The sequence below is a fragment of the Aegilops tauschii genome, chromosome 6 (genome assembly GCF_002575655.3).
Source record: "Aegilops tauschii subsp. strangulata cultivar AL8/78 chromosome 6, Aet v6.0, whole genome shotgun sequence".
In the NCBI taxonomy this organism is placed as follows: domain Eukaryota; kingdom Viridiplantae; phylum Streptophyta; class Magnoliopsida; order Poales; family Poaceae; genus Aegilops; species Aegilops tauschii.
Window position 1 is genome coordinate 29,476,241 of NC_053040.3, and position 13,572 is coordinate 29,489,812.

The following is a 13,572-nucleotide window of genomic DNA, read 5'->3' on the forward strand; positions in this document are numbered from 1 at the left end:
ACAGTGGCCTCTTAGCGGGCCTGATCCGATATGGGCCGTAATTTGGCCCAAAAAACGGCAGGCTGTGAACGGGCCTGATATGCTATGGGCCTCAATTTGGCCCAAAACATGGCAAGCTGTTAACGGGCCAGCCCACTAGTGTCTGAAAAAACATGGTGGGCCTTTAGTTGGGCTGGCCTTTTCACCGGAATGGGCCTCTGTTGGGCCGTGCCACGTGTCGATGTATCATAGGCACCTCCTGTCCAATGAGTGGATGACACCTGTCCCATTGGTGAGCCAACACGTGTTTCCTCCGGCCAATGAGAATTTTACACGTGGAAAATCCCCATTGGTCCGGGCTGTTAACGGGTTATCGGATTCAAAACCGGACCCGATAGCTTAACGGCGACATGTTACGGTCGATGCCACATGTCAGTCACCCTTGACGAAAGCAGTTCTATGACGCGGGATTTATCGTCGTGGAAGTGGACACTTCCGTGATGATAATTTTGGTAATGTCATGGAACACTTCTACGACAGCACAGGTATGACTATCTTGATTCTGTCATAAAATCGTCATGGATGTACATGCATGACAGAAAACATGACCTGTGTGACAAACACGTATCATCACGGAAGTGTATTTTTTTTGTAGTGTTAGTGCTAAATTATGCCCAATATTTACAATCACACATCAAGCAACGATAGTACACATAATATGTCAAACGGAAGCTCAAATTTGATAAGAGAAAAGAAAAGGAATATACACATGACATTAGAAGTACCACCCTCGTCGCTATTGACCGGTTACCCTATTTTAAAGGCATGCAAAACCACCAAAGCATTGCAGAAATGGCTTAATACGCTACCATTTCAACAAGATGGACCACAGAACAAATGCTGGCAGTAAGGGACTAACATGATCATGTAGGCTTATCCAGATAGCATGAGAATAGCTCTTGAAGAACAAAAACAAACAGGAGAGTTGGCCCTGGTATTATCTAGCATTCATTCCAAACAACCAGGAAAATAAGGTCTAATTTTTGCAAGAGGTAGTTCATTATACTTTAGTGTAATATTCAAGAATTCTAAGAAGATGTAATACCTTCTACATGTGACGATTGCCACCGGCTGTGATGGTTGCTTCTTCAGAACTTTACGAACAACCTCCATCTGTATACATAGGAATATCAATAGGATGCCATTTGAGAAACCTGAAACAAGCAAAATATAAGAGAATGACATTATGTATGTGGACTAAAGTAATAATCTTTAGGAGAAAGAATGTCTTTTACTTGCGGAATCTTTTGGGCAAAAATTGTGTTTTGATGTTTTCTAGTTGATTCTCCTGTTGGACCCGCACTTGCTTCTTTCTTTGTGTGATCTCTGCTCGATTTTCTAGTATTGGTCTATTAGATACATCACCTAACAACATATCAAGTGTTCAGTCAAGCATACCATGCAACGATAGAAACAAATCGCAAGGTATTCAAAATATAGTCAAACGATACCACACAATGATATAAACACATCAAGTGTTCAGTTATGATCAAGAATCTCACCAAAAGTTGCAAGTGACACTTGTTCAGTATAAACTAATTGCACACAATTGCAGCAGCGCCATCGAACCAACGGACGAACAAACCGACCCAGTGAGACCAAGAAGGAAAGCAAGCAGATCAGATGGGAGGGGGTGGTTACCATCCTGGCGCGCTCGCCCTTCTCCTGGATGGCATCATCCTTGAGCACCCTCTCCATCTGCCCAACCACAGAGACGGAGAGAAAAAATGTCAGGAACGCATCGCATTGATCCAGCCACGGAGAAGAGAACTGACTGGGGGCGTTCGGGCGGGGTACCTCGGGGACGGACGACGGCGCGGACGCAGGGGAGAGGAAGAGGGTGGGTGGATCTCGTCGGGGTCCGCGGCGCACTCTGCGAGGATCCGGCAGTGCAGCAGCACGTCGTCGGCCTTGTTCACGTCGAGGTCGATGTAGTAGCTGGACGGGAGGCACTCGTAGTGGTCCTCGAGCGCGCGATCGAAGAAGGGGTCAGAGAGCGCCTCCTGCTTGTTGGCGGCCCGCAGGCGGTCGAAGATCACCCCTCCTAACGTCGGCGGCGGCCCGTGGCTCTCGGCGTCGCTGTCGGCCATCCGCCCAAGGCGGAGGCGAGGAGCCAGCGGAGGTGGCAGTGGAGGTGCGGCGCCGAGAGCGGGACGAGCGCGGCGAGTGAGGCATCAGGGACGGGGTGGGTCGACGGGCGGAGGAAGAGCGGCGTGGGGTTTGTGTCCTACGAGCGCGGGTAGCGGAGTGTGGTGGCGCGCGGGCGTGGGCGGCGGGATCTGAATCGGGGGCGGGAGGTAGGTGGCGGCTGCGAGTGGATCTGAATCGGGGGAGAGAGGGGAGAGGAGGGGAGTTAGGGTTTGGGTTGGCCTGCTGAGAGGTGAGTGAGAGACTTTGGATTCGCCTGGTGTGGACGGTTCAGATCACATAGAGTGGGGTGATCCGTGAGAAGTGTTCTGATTAGTCCGAGAATCTGTGATTTAAAATAGTTTCCAAGTACTAAATATAGAGCTATTTTGTGAAACAGCTATCAAAAATATTTTGCAAAAGGGCATCATACAAATTTTCACTCAAGTTAGACCACATTTTTTGGATGAGCACCAATTTGTATGCATTTCTGATCTTTCTAGCTATTTTAATCATTTTTGAGTGTCCAAACTGAGTTTTTTTGTGAAGGACCTATAATATATTTGTTGCAAAATTGTACCAAATTAATTTTATAAAACCCAGGACATATTTAATGTACAATTGACCAAATGGTTGGGTGTCAAAAGTTTTTATCCACCTCTGGTGAAAAAGACAAATTTTTGCCGATTCAGTTGGAAGCGGGTCAAATTTGAATTGCAAATGCCTCATAGTTTGCTCTTTATTTTTTCCAAAAATCTTTTCTAGGTACATAAGTATCTATTTAATCAGAGAAACACCAAAAGTTTTCCAAGATTCAACCTCAACCTATGAACGGTCATGCCCGCCGTTTTGACCGCATTTTGGAACGGGCATGAAAAATTCAAAAAAAACAAAAAATTGGAAAACCTTCGCAATGCATCATTATATGAGACCTAGTTTTCAGGAAAAATAATAAAATTGTAGTACGGCAATTATTTTTAAAAAGTGTTCTCAGAAACAAGCTATCATGTGTGGAGATCAATGGCTTTCGAGCTAGATGATCAATATTATGGCATAGCTTGTTCAAATGATCTAATATTGTGCACAAGGGTGTATATTGGAATGACAAACAATGTTGCCTAAGGGAGTTTTCATTTTCTTTTCACGGAAAATTCATTTTCCATTTTTTGAGTGCCCGAAATGAGTTTTTTTTGTGAAGGACCTACCATATATTTGTTGCAAAATTGGACAAAATCAATTTTATAAAATACTAGGCCATATTTAATGCACAATTGACCAAATGGTTGGGTGTCAAAAGCCTTGATCCACCTCTGGTGAAAAAGACAAATTTCTACCGATTCAGCTGGAAGCGGGTCGCATTTGAACTACAACTGCCTCATAGTTTGCTCTTTATTTTTCCCAAAAATCATTTCTAGGTACATAAGTATCTATTTAATCATAGAAACACCAAAAAATTTCCATGATTCAACCACTAGCTAGGAACGGTCATGCCCGCCGTTTTGATCGCATTTTGAAACGGGCATAAAAATTTCAAAAAAAATTGGAAAACCTTCGCATTGTGTCATTATATGTGACCAAGTTGCCAGAAAAAATAATAAACTTGTAATACAGCAATTGTTTTAAAAAAAATATTCTCAGAAATCAGCTATCTTGTGTGAAGATTTATGGCTTTCAAGCCAAATGATCAATCTTATGGCCACATTCATGGCACAGTTTGTTCAAATGATCTCGTATTGTGCACAATGGTGCATCTTGGAATGGCAAACAATGTTGCCTAAGGGAGTTTTCATTTTCTTTGGACGAAAAATCCATTTTCCATTTTTTGAATGCCCGGAATGAGTTTTTTTGTGAAGGAGCTACAATATATTTGTTGCAAAATTGGACCAAATCATTTTTCTAAAATATTAGGCCATATTTAATGCACCATTGACCAGATGGTTTGGTGTCAAAAGATTCGATCCACCTTTGGTGAAAAAGACAAATTTCCACCGATTCAGCTGGAAGCGGGTCAAATTTGAACTGAAGCTGCCTCATAGTTTGCTATTTATTTTTCTCCAAAATCATTTTTAGGTACAAAAGTATCTATTTAATCAGAGAAACACCAAAAGTTTTCCAAGATTCAACCACTAGCTAGGAACGGTCATGCCCACCGTTTTGACCGCATTTTGAAACGGGCATAAAAAATTCATGGCATAGTTTGTTCAAATGATCTCATATAGTGCACAAGGGTGCATCTTGCAATGAAGAACAATGTTTCCTAAGGGAGTTTTTATTTTATTTGGATAAAAAATCAATTTTCCATTTTTTAGTGCCCAAAATGAGGTTTTTTTTGAAGAACCTACCATATATTTGTTGCAAAATTGGACCAAATCAATTTTTCTAAAATACTAGGCCATATTTAATGTACAATTGACCAAATGGTTGGATGTAAAAAGTTTTTGATCCACCTCTAATGAAAAAGAAAAATTTCCGCATATACATTTTTCATTTTTTGAGTTTCCAAAATGAGTTTTTTTGTGAAGAACCTAACAAATATTTTTTGTAAAAAACTTCTCCATTTATGAAGAACATTAGACCACATTTAATGAACAAATTTGTGTACACTAGAAACATTTTTTATAGATATTAAACGGTTTTTAGTTACATAAATAACATTTTTAATAAATATTTTTATGTAACACATGTCTACATTTTTCAAGACACATTGTACATATTGTTTATATATGTTTAACTTTTTTCAAATACATGATTAACATATTTTCATATATTCCTAACAAAAAAACATCTTCTCATACATACGTTTTGATGTCTATATTTTTTTTACACATTGTACATTTTTGTATACATATAAGACATTGTTGATATTGGTTAGAAAAATTTAAATACATGAAAAACTTGTTGTTTTCCCATTTTCGTTGTGCTGAATATATGTCTTTTTTAGTAACATGAGGGCATCCCACATTTTCTTCCTGGATGGGCCGAGGCCTACATGGCACATAGATTTAAAAAAAAAAGAAGGTGGCCTCGTTCCACCGAGGCCCAAGCCCACCTTGAGCGACACCTTAAGTATCAATGCATCCACGTTCACAACCTCATGACCATCTATATAGGTCGTAATCAGGTAGAAATAAGGTCGTTGACCACTCTTGTCTGCTTTATGACCATTTGGTGTAAGGCAAGTTCAGGGTTTGAGCCTTTCCAAGCGAAATAGCCGTGGATTTATGACCAATTCAGCCGGGGTCACTGAGAGAAGGTCAAAAGTTAACATATTTCTTGTAGTGTCATCGGAATCGCTTGCGGGTACTCTACGATCCGACCCGACTTTAGTCACCACCATGTATCATGTATAATAGTGTAGTATGTACATACCCGTGATCACGTCCCGAAGTGACCACGGCCCGATAATATAGCGTAGCAAACGGACAAGAATGTAGGGCCACTGATGGAATACTAGCATCCTATACTAAGCATTTAGGATTGCAGGTAAGGGTAACAACTGTAGCAACAATAACAGGCTATGCAGCAGAATAGGATTAACCGAAAACAGTAACATGCTACACTACTCTAATGCATGCTGTAGAGGAAAGGAATAGGCGATATCGGGTTGATCAAGGGGGGGCTTGCCTGGTTGCTCTGACAAGGAGGGATCGTCAACAACGTAGTCGATCGGGGCAGCAGCGACGTCCGTCTCGTAGTCTACCGGAGAGAAGAGGGGGAAGAAACAATGAATACAATGCAAACAGATGCATATCGATGCATGACATGACATTAAGCGATGCTAGGTGTGCCCTAACGTGGTACTAGGTGCTACTGGTGAAGGGGGGAACATTCAGGGAAGTATTCCCGGCGTTTGACGTTTTCGGGCAAATAAAATGTTGGTGGATTGTTGCATGTTCGCTATGCTAGGGACATGTGGCGGACGAACGGACTGCATATTCCTATTCGTCTCGTCTTTCTGAGCAACTTTCATGTACAAAGTATTTTCATCCGAGCTACGGATTATTTTCTACGATTTTTCAAAATTTTAGCAATATATTGGAATTTAATTTAATTCGAAAATAAAGGACAAAATGCTATGGGTACACAGTGAGCGTACCCAGCAGTGCACATGTGTGGCTGACAGTGGGGCCCAGTTGACTGCTTAGTCAGCAGTCAACGGTGACCAGTCAAAGGGGAATAGTGCAAGCGGGGCCCAGTTGTCATGGACTTAGATATTTTTAAATTAACCTAGCACTTTAATTAACAGTGGGTCCACCTGCCATGGACACATTAGTCGACCTAACACTAATTAACCCCTAAGTAAAACAAATTAGCCCAACTAATTGGGATGGCCTCCCCTGGCAGTAGCACTACCCGGCCACACACACGCACAACACACATCTCTCGGCCATGGCTATAGCGCAGGAGCAGCGAGCAGCGCAGTAGTAGAACAGGAGCAGAGCAGCCAAGCAGAGCCAGCAGCGCAGCATCGCAGGCACCAGTGCCAGCTGCGGCAAGCGGCAAGAACGGCGGCCGGTGCTCAGCAAGAAGCAACAGCAGCGGCAAGAGTACCAGCAAAGCAGTAGCAATAGCAGCAAAGCAAAAGCAGCAGCAGCAGTAGGCGGGAGCGGCGGCGAGCGAGGGCATGCGCGCGGCGGCGCGGGTTGGCGAACAGGGGCGCGGCCACGCGCGGGGCGTGGCCGGCGCGGGGCTCGCAGGGACGGCGCGCACGAGACACAGCCGCGGGCGCGATGCAGGGGATTTCGGGCGCGGCCGGTGCGTGACAAGTGTGAAGTTGACCGCGGCGGCTATGACATCTACGGCGACGGAAACAACATGAACGAGATGGGTAAATGAGCAGGGCCGGCCTCATAGCGGAGGTCGGAGGCGACTCGGGGCAGCCGGAGGAGGTCGAGGATGACGGCAAGATGCGGTGGTCATAGGAAGAAGAAGAAGACCGCGTCGGCTATGCGGCTCCCCGGACTGATGAGGCGTCCTGAAAGGAGGAAGTCGAGGGTGGTGGAGCTCCTAGATGCCCTCCCGCACGCCGGAGACGCCAGTGGCCGTGACAACGACGACGGGGCAGCGGTCACTGTGGGATCTCACGAGCTCGATTCGGTCCAGAGAGGAAGGGGAACGATGGGGATCGAGGGGGGAACGATTGAGACGGGGGCTAGGGTTCCGGAGGGGCTATTCGGGCGACACAAAGGGCCTCCATACACCGAGGAATTCTCACCTCTACAATGTAACTTTGGAATAAAACTCCCTTTCACCTTAAAGAAAGAAAAACACGCAAGATATCATCTTGTGTACCTAATATTTTAGATCGTGGTGAGTAGAAAAATATCACAGGGTAGACACAAAATAAATAAATAAATATCACAGGGCTGCTAACACGAGTTGACTCCTAGGTTTTCTAACATTTTGTTTTTTAACAAAAGATTGCCTCCTGGTACCGCCGCCGGTGCCCATCAGTCACGTCGATAAATCCAGCTCCGGCGAGTAATCGTTGGGACAGGGAGAAGCCGCAAAGTCCAAACCACATCCCGTCATCACTGACATAAATATTGCATGGCAGGTCACCTTATCTGTTTTATCCAAATGGGAAGTCAAATTGCCTGGCTGCTATCAGCTTCCTTGCTAATGATTCTTCGTAGGCATCTTCCTGAATTATTGTTTTTCTTTTCCTGAAATATTGGTTTGGTTGGTTCCACTCGCTAATTCTCCATCAGCGAGCTATAAAATGCAAACTTTTACCAGTTCATGCACATCTTTGTCACCATGGCGGCTCAGCTAGTGGCAGCACTCTCATCTCCACAAGCACTATCGCTCTATCTCCTGCTCGTCCCTCTCCTCCTCCTCTACTACTCGGCAACAACAAGAACGAGACGGGCCATCGAGCAAGCTGCGCCGGCAGGCCATGCCGAAGAGCGCCCGCTTCCTTCGCCTCCGACCAAGCTCCCTCTCGTCGGCCACCTCCACCTCATCGGCACCGACCCCCACGTCTCCCTCGCGGCGCTCACCGCCCAGCACGGCGACGGCGGGCTCCTGCTCCTTCACCTGGGCCAGGTGCCCAACCTCGTGGTCACCACCCCGGGCGCCGCGGAGGCGGTCCTGCGCACGCACGACCACGTCTTCGCGTCGCGCCCGCAGAACGCGTTCGCCGACGCGCTCCTCGACGGCTCCGACATCGCCTTCGCCCCCTACGGCGAGTTCTGGCGCCAGCTGAGGCGGCTGGTCACCACGCACCTGCTCAGCGCCAGGAAGGTGCTCTCGCTCCGCGCCGGCCGCGAGGAAGAGGCGCGCCTGGCCATGGCCAAGATCGGCGACGCCGCGGCCGCCGGTGCCGCTGTGGACGTGTCCACGCTGCTCGCCACCTTCACCAACGACATCGCGTGCCGCGCCGTGTCGGGCAAGTTCTTCCGGGAGGAAGGGCGGAACGAGCTGTTCCGGGAGGTGATCGACGGCAACGTCGCCGCGTTTGGCGGGTTCAACCCGCAGGATTACTTCCCGAGCCTGGCCAAGGTGGACGCTCTGGCGCGGGTGCTGTTCCCCAAGATGACTCGGCTGAGGAAGAGGTGGGACGGGCTGCTCGACAGGATCATCGACGACCATGCCAGCAAAGCTGCATCGCTGCAGCAAGAAGAAGATGAGGAGGCAGACTTCGTGGATGTTCTCCTCGCTCGTCAACACGAGTACGGTCTCACTAGGCAGCATATCAAGGCCATTTTGGTGGTACGTAATACTTGATTCCAAGATAATTTCTTTGCACTATCTACCACTTCTTAATGTTCACCATATATTTAATTAGATCGAATCCATGGATGCAGGACATGTTTGTAGCTGGGACAGACACGTCATACGTAGTCCTAGAGTTCGCCATGGCGGAGCTCATGCGAAAGCCACACCTCATGGCCAAACTCCAAGCCGAGGTGAGGGACAAGACACCCAAGGGCCAACCAATGGTCATGGAGGACGACTTGGGCGGCATGCCCTACCTAAAGGCTGTCTTGAAGGAGACGCTGCGGCTACACCCGCCATTGCCCCTCCTCCTCCCGCACTTCTCCATGGACAGGTGCATCATCAACGGCTGCACGGTCCCCGCAGAAACCCGCGTCATAATCAATGTGTGGGCTATCGGCAGAGACCCTGGGTCGTGGGAGGATGCGGAGGAGTTCATCCCTGAGAGATTCGAGGACGTCGCGTCCCCCGATTACAAGGGGAGGGATTTCGGGATCCTGCCGTTTGGAGCCGGGCGAAGGATATGTCCCGGGATAAACTTTGGCATGGCGTCCGTGGAGATTATGCTCGCCAACCTTGCCTATTGCTTTGATTGGGAGCTCCTGGGTGGAATGCAGCATAAGGACCTTGATATGTCAGAGGTGTTTGGAATGACGATACACCGGAAGGAGAAGCTATTTCTAGTCCCAACAACACGAGATGTTAATCATGAATAATATATAGTTTCCATGCATTTGTATGGGTATAGATGCTATCAGAGTACTTAAGAGTGTTATTTTTGTATGCCGGTAATATTTAGATGTATGATGCAGGTGTCACAAAATACTATGGTTTTTGTCTAGTGTCGTCGGATGAAGTTTTTTCAACATCACTTTCGAAGGCGCCACATTTAACATGGTCAAAGTCTTATGGCTCTCATGAGGTTATGGGGCCTCTGCCAACTCAAAAAGTGCACGTCTGTAGATAGGAAAATGGTTGGAGTACTCAATATATATCTCTTTAATAACTTGGGCAATGTCTGGAGTGAATAGGTCAAAGAGGTTGTGGAACTGTACTTCGTTGACTCGTTCATCCTTCGTAATAAGGACAAGGACTACATACTCATGCCCTATTCACCTCTAAGTCTTTTTGTAATTTGTATTGTCAAAATGTTTACCTTTCTTTATGCCTACATCCATGTAACTTTCCTTTGATCTCATTTGCACAGCGGTTACTGGGTCCTCATTATTATCATTCTGAAGTTTCTAATGTGGTAGAGTATGTTCATCAACGAAACATGCGTCTTCATTTCGACATTTTGGTGACCCATTATAACTATGTTTAGTTGAACAACTCCCTTTTTTCTATATATTTGATGTGTTTCTAACTTCCAGAATTGGCTAATAGGAGTTGTTTTACGGTGATTGGCGAGTTACGAGTTGTAATTTCATGTAACTCCAGCTCCGATTTCTCCTAACCATTAGATCTGAGAAATTCATTAAAAGATTTATTTTTGTGTAGAAAGGGTATAGTAGTAAATTATCTGGTCAATCCCTCGCACAGCCTCGTCAATCCCCTCGCACGACCACGGCCGGCAGATGGCCGCCACGGTCCCCTTGTCTCCTGTAGCGAGAGGAAGAGGACAAGTGGGGGTGGGGTGGGCCTATTTTTGCTAAATGGGCCAGGGGTCCAGTAGTTTAGGTCCCTTTTTCATTTTACTACTATTTTTCCATTTCCTTTTCTATTTAATTATTTAGCTACTGTTTTGTACTTTCTTTTTGCATCAAAATACTTTTGTAAAATGTAAAACCTTGCCATATAATTACTATGCATTATTTTGCACTGCCACAAAAAATTAATTTGGGTTCAAAATAATTTATTAAGTTTGAGTTTATATTTAAATGGGATAAAAGGTGTTGTTGGTCCACTGTTTTAATATTCAGGGGAAATCTTATATTTTAAAAAAATGTTAATTCTTTCATAAAAAATTGTTAGTGAATATTTGCAACCCACGGAACATTTTTGTTGTAACGTCTGAAGAAATAATAATTTGACTTTATTTTAAATTTGAATTTGAATCGGGTTTGAATCAACGCGAGATTAACGACAGTAATCATGGTGACGTGGCATCATTAGTAGAGTGTTACTGTAGCTTAATTATCCGGACGTCACAGCGGGCGCCGGCCGAGCAAACCCCGCATAGCGGAACTGTAAAACGGAATATCCGCGAATATTTTGTTTTATAGTTCCGCTATACGGGTCTGCTCGGCCGGCGCCCGCGCCTGCCCGCAAAACAGATGGGTTTTTATCTGAATTTGACACATATGCCCCATATTCAGAATTATTAATTCAATATAAGATAAAATGTCAATATTACAATACAACAATCATCCAAATTACAATAATTATTGAAATCAGCGAAGCAAACTAAATAATTCAATACAAAACTTGTCCCGAATACAAATCATACATGAATTAAATGGAATGAATATAAAAATAAAATGTGTTACTGCCTAGCCCTTTGCCAACGGTGCTCAATGAGATCCTCCTGAAGCTGAATATGGGTGTTTGCATTTTCAATCTCCCGGTAGGTCTGAAGAAATGCTCTAATGCGGTTAGGGTCTCTAGCTGGTTTGACACGGCTATCCACATTGTCGTAGAAGAACTTCAAATTCATGCCTCTCTCGTCTTTGAGAATCACATGTGAAGAATAACACAACATGTCATGATGTTTTTCAAGGATCGATTGTCCCAAAAACGAGCAGGACCACGAACAAAGGCAAACCTACATTGCAAAACACTGAATGCTCTTTCAATATCTTTTCGGACTGCATCTTGTATCCTTGCAAATTCACATTGTTTCCTAGTTTTTGGGTCTTTGATGCTCTTTGACAAATGTGCACCAAGAAGGGTAGATACCATCTGCAAGATAGTACCCCTTTGTTTATTCATGCTCATTGATAGTGTAGTTGCAAGCAGGAGCATCGCCACTAGCAAGCCTAGCAAACAAATGAGACCGTTGTGACACATTGATATCATTGAGAGTACCCACCATACCAAAAAAAGCAATGCCAAATCCATCAATCCTCGGATGCTACGGCCTCTAGCACAATTGTTGCATCACGAGACTTGCCACAATACATTCCCTGCCATCCTTCATGCAGTTTTTCCAAGTCAAATGCATACAACCAATGCTTCCTAGCATGCCAGGCCAACCTCTTCTCTCACTTGATGCCATCAACTTTTTTGTGTCTTCCTCGTTGGGTGCCCAAAGATATTCACGATGAAAGACACGGATGATCACTTTGGCAAACCTACACACTGACTCAATTGTAGTATCTTCACCAATGCGAAGGCACTCATCGACATATTCAGCCGGAATGTCCTATGCAATTAGCCGCATAGCTACCAAGATTTTTTGATATGCACTAAATCCCTTCAAGCCCGCGACATTTCTTCTTTGAGTAAAATACCGACAATTGACCTCGCAAGCTTGCACTATTTTTACAAAAAGGGATCGGCGCATTCGGTACCTTCTTCTGAAGAGGTGCGGCGGATATGTTGGATTGTCCGCGAAGTAGTCTTGCATCAACATCTGGTTCCCGACATGGCGATTTCGAAGAATGCAAAGACGTACGGCCGTCGGTTGATCCACGCCGTCTCTTTTGGTTCTCATCTTCGTGCTCCTTTACGGCAAGGGCCATAACCAACATCTGCTGCCGATGGTTCTCAAGCAGCGTCTCAACATCCGAGTCGTCCGAATTGGACGAATCCTCGAGCAAAAACCTCACGCAAGGGCTCAATTCCATCTAAATTCATAAATACGAATGCCGCATGAACCAACTATGCATAGCGCATCCCAAAGCACAAGCACAAGTACTCACCGGCGGCTCGGGGCAGTGGCTTTGCGGCGGTGGATCCCGGGGCAGCGACGACGACAAGGGGCGGCTCTGATCGTCGGATCCGTGGACCCAGTGAAGCGGCTAGGTGGAACAAGGTGAGGGGCGCCCCCGCGGCGTGATTCCGTCTGCAGATTTGGCCGGAATCGCCAGCGGCGGACGGGCGGAACCAATGGCGGGCGGCTACGGAAGGGGGTGGGGAATGGGCGCGGGCTGAAATGTCCCTCCCGCCGACCGCTTTTCTGGAATACGGGGCACCGTCGGGTCGAGGGGGAAACCTGCGTTTTCGCGGGTTGGAGATGAGATAGATCACATTAGAAGCATCTACCAGACAAATATATCTTGTATCATGGATAGCCATACAAAACTCCAAAATTTAATGTCCACCGTGATAAAAATTTCTACCCGCGAAAAAAGTGATAAAATTTCACAAACACGAAGATTTATATGATAACTTTGATTATAAAAGAGACTTAAAACTCAAGTGATATAGGCAAGATTTACTACGAGACTTGGAAAATTGTATTTGCAAATTGTGTTCATATCTTATTCGAACACTGCCGATACCTGGACGACAAATGGAAACTCACCAAGGTTGATCGCCAACTACTATATGTTGGGAATCGTTGCAGAATTTTAAAATTTTCTACGCATCACCAAGATCCATCTATGGAGTCTAGTAGCAACGAGAGGAAAGGAGTGCATCTACATACCCCTGTAGATCGCGAGCGGAAGCGTTCAAGTGAACGGGGTTGATGGAGTCGTACTCGTCGTGATCCAAATCACCGATGACCGAGTGCCGAACGGA

The 13,572-nt window shown here is 45.6% G+C and overlaps 1 protein-coding gene across 1 annotated transcript; it reads left to right on the top strand.

Moving 5' to 3' along the window:
- Positions 1 to 7,827: 7,827 nt before the first annotated feature.
- Positions 7,828 to 9,731, top strand: LOC109740821 (indole-2-monooxygenase). The gene is made up of 2 exons (XM_020299866.3): positions 7,828 to 8,880; positions 8,976 to 9,731. Exons 1-2 carry the CDS (start codon positions 7,909 to 7,911, stop codon positions 9,600 to 9,602), a joined length of 1,599 nt encoding a protein of 532 aa, XP_020155455.2. The 5' UTR covers positions 7,828 to 7,908; the 3' UTR covers positions 9,603 to 9,731.
- Positions 9,732 to 13,572: the final 3,841 nt, after the last annotated feature.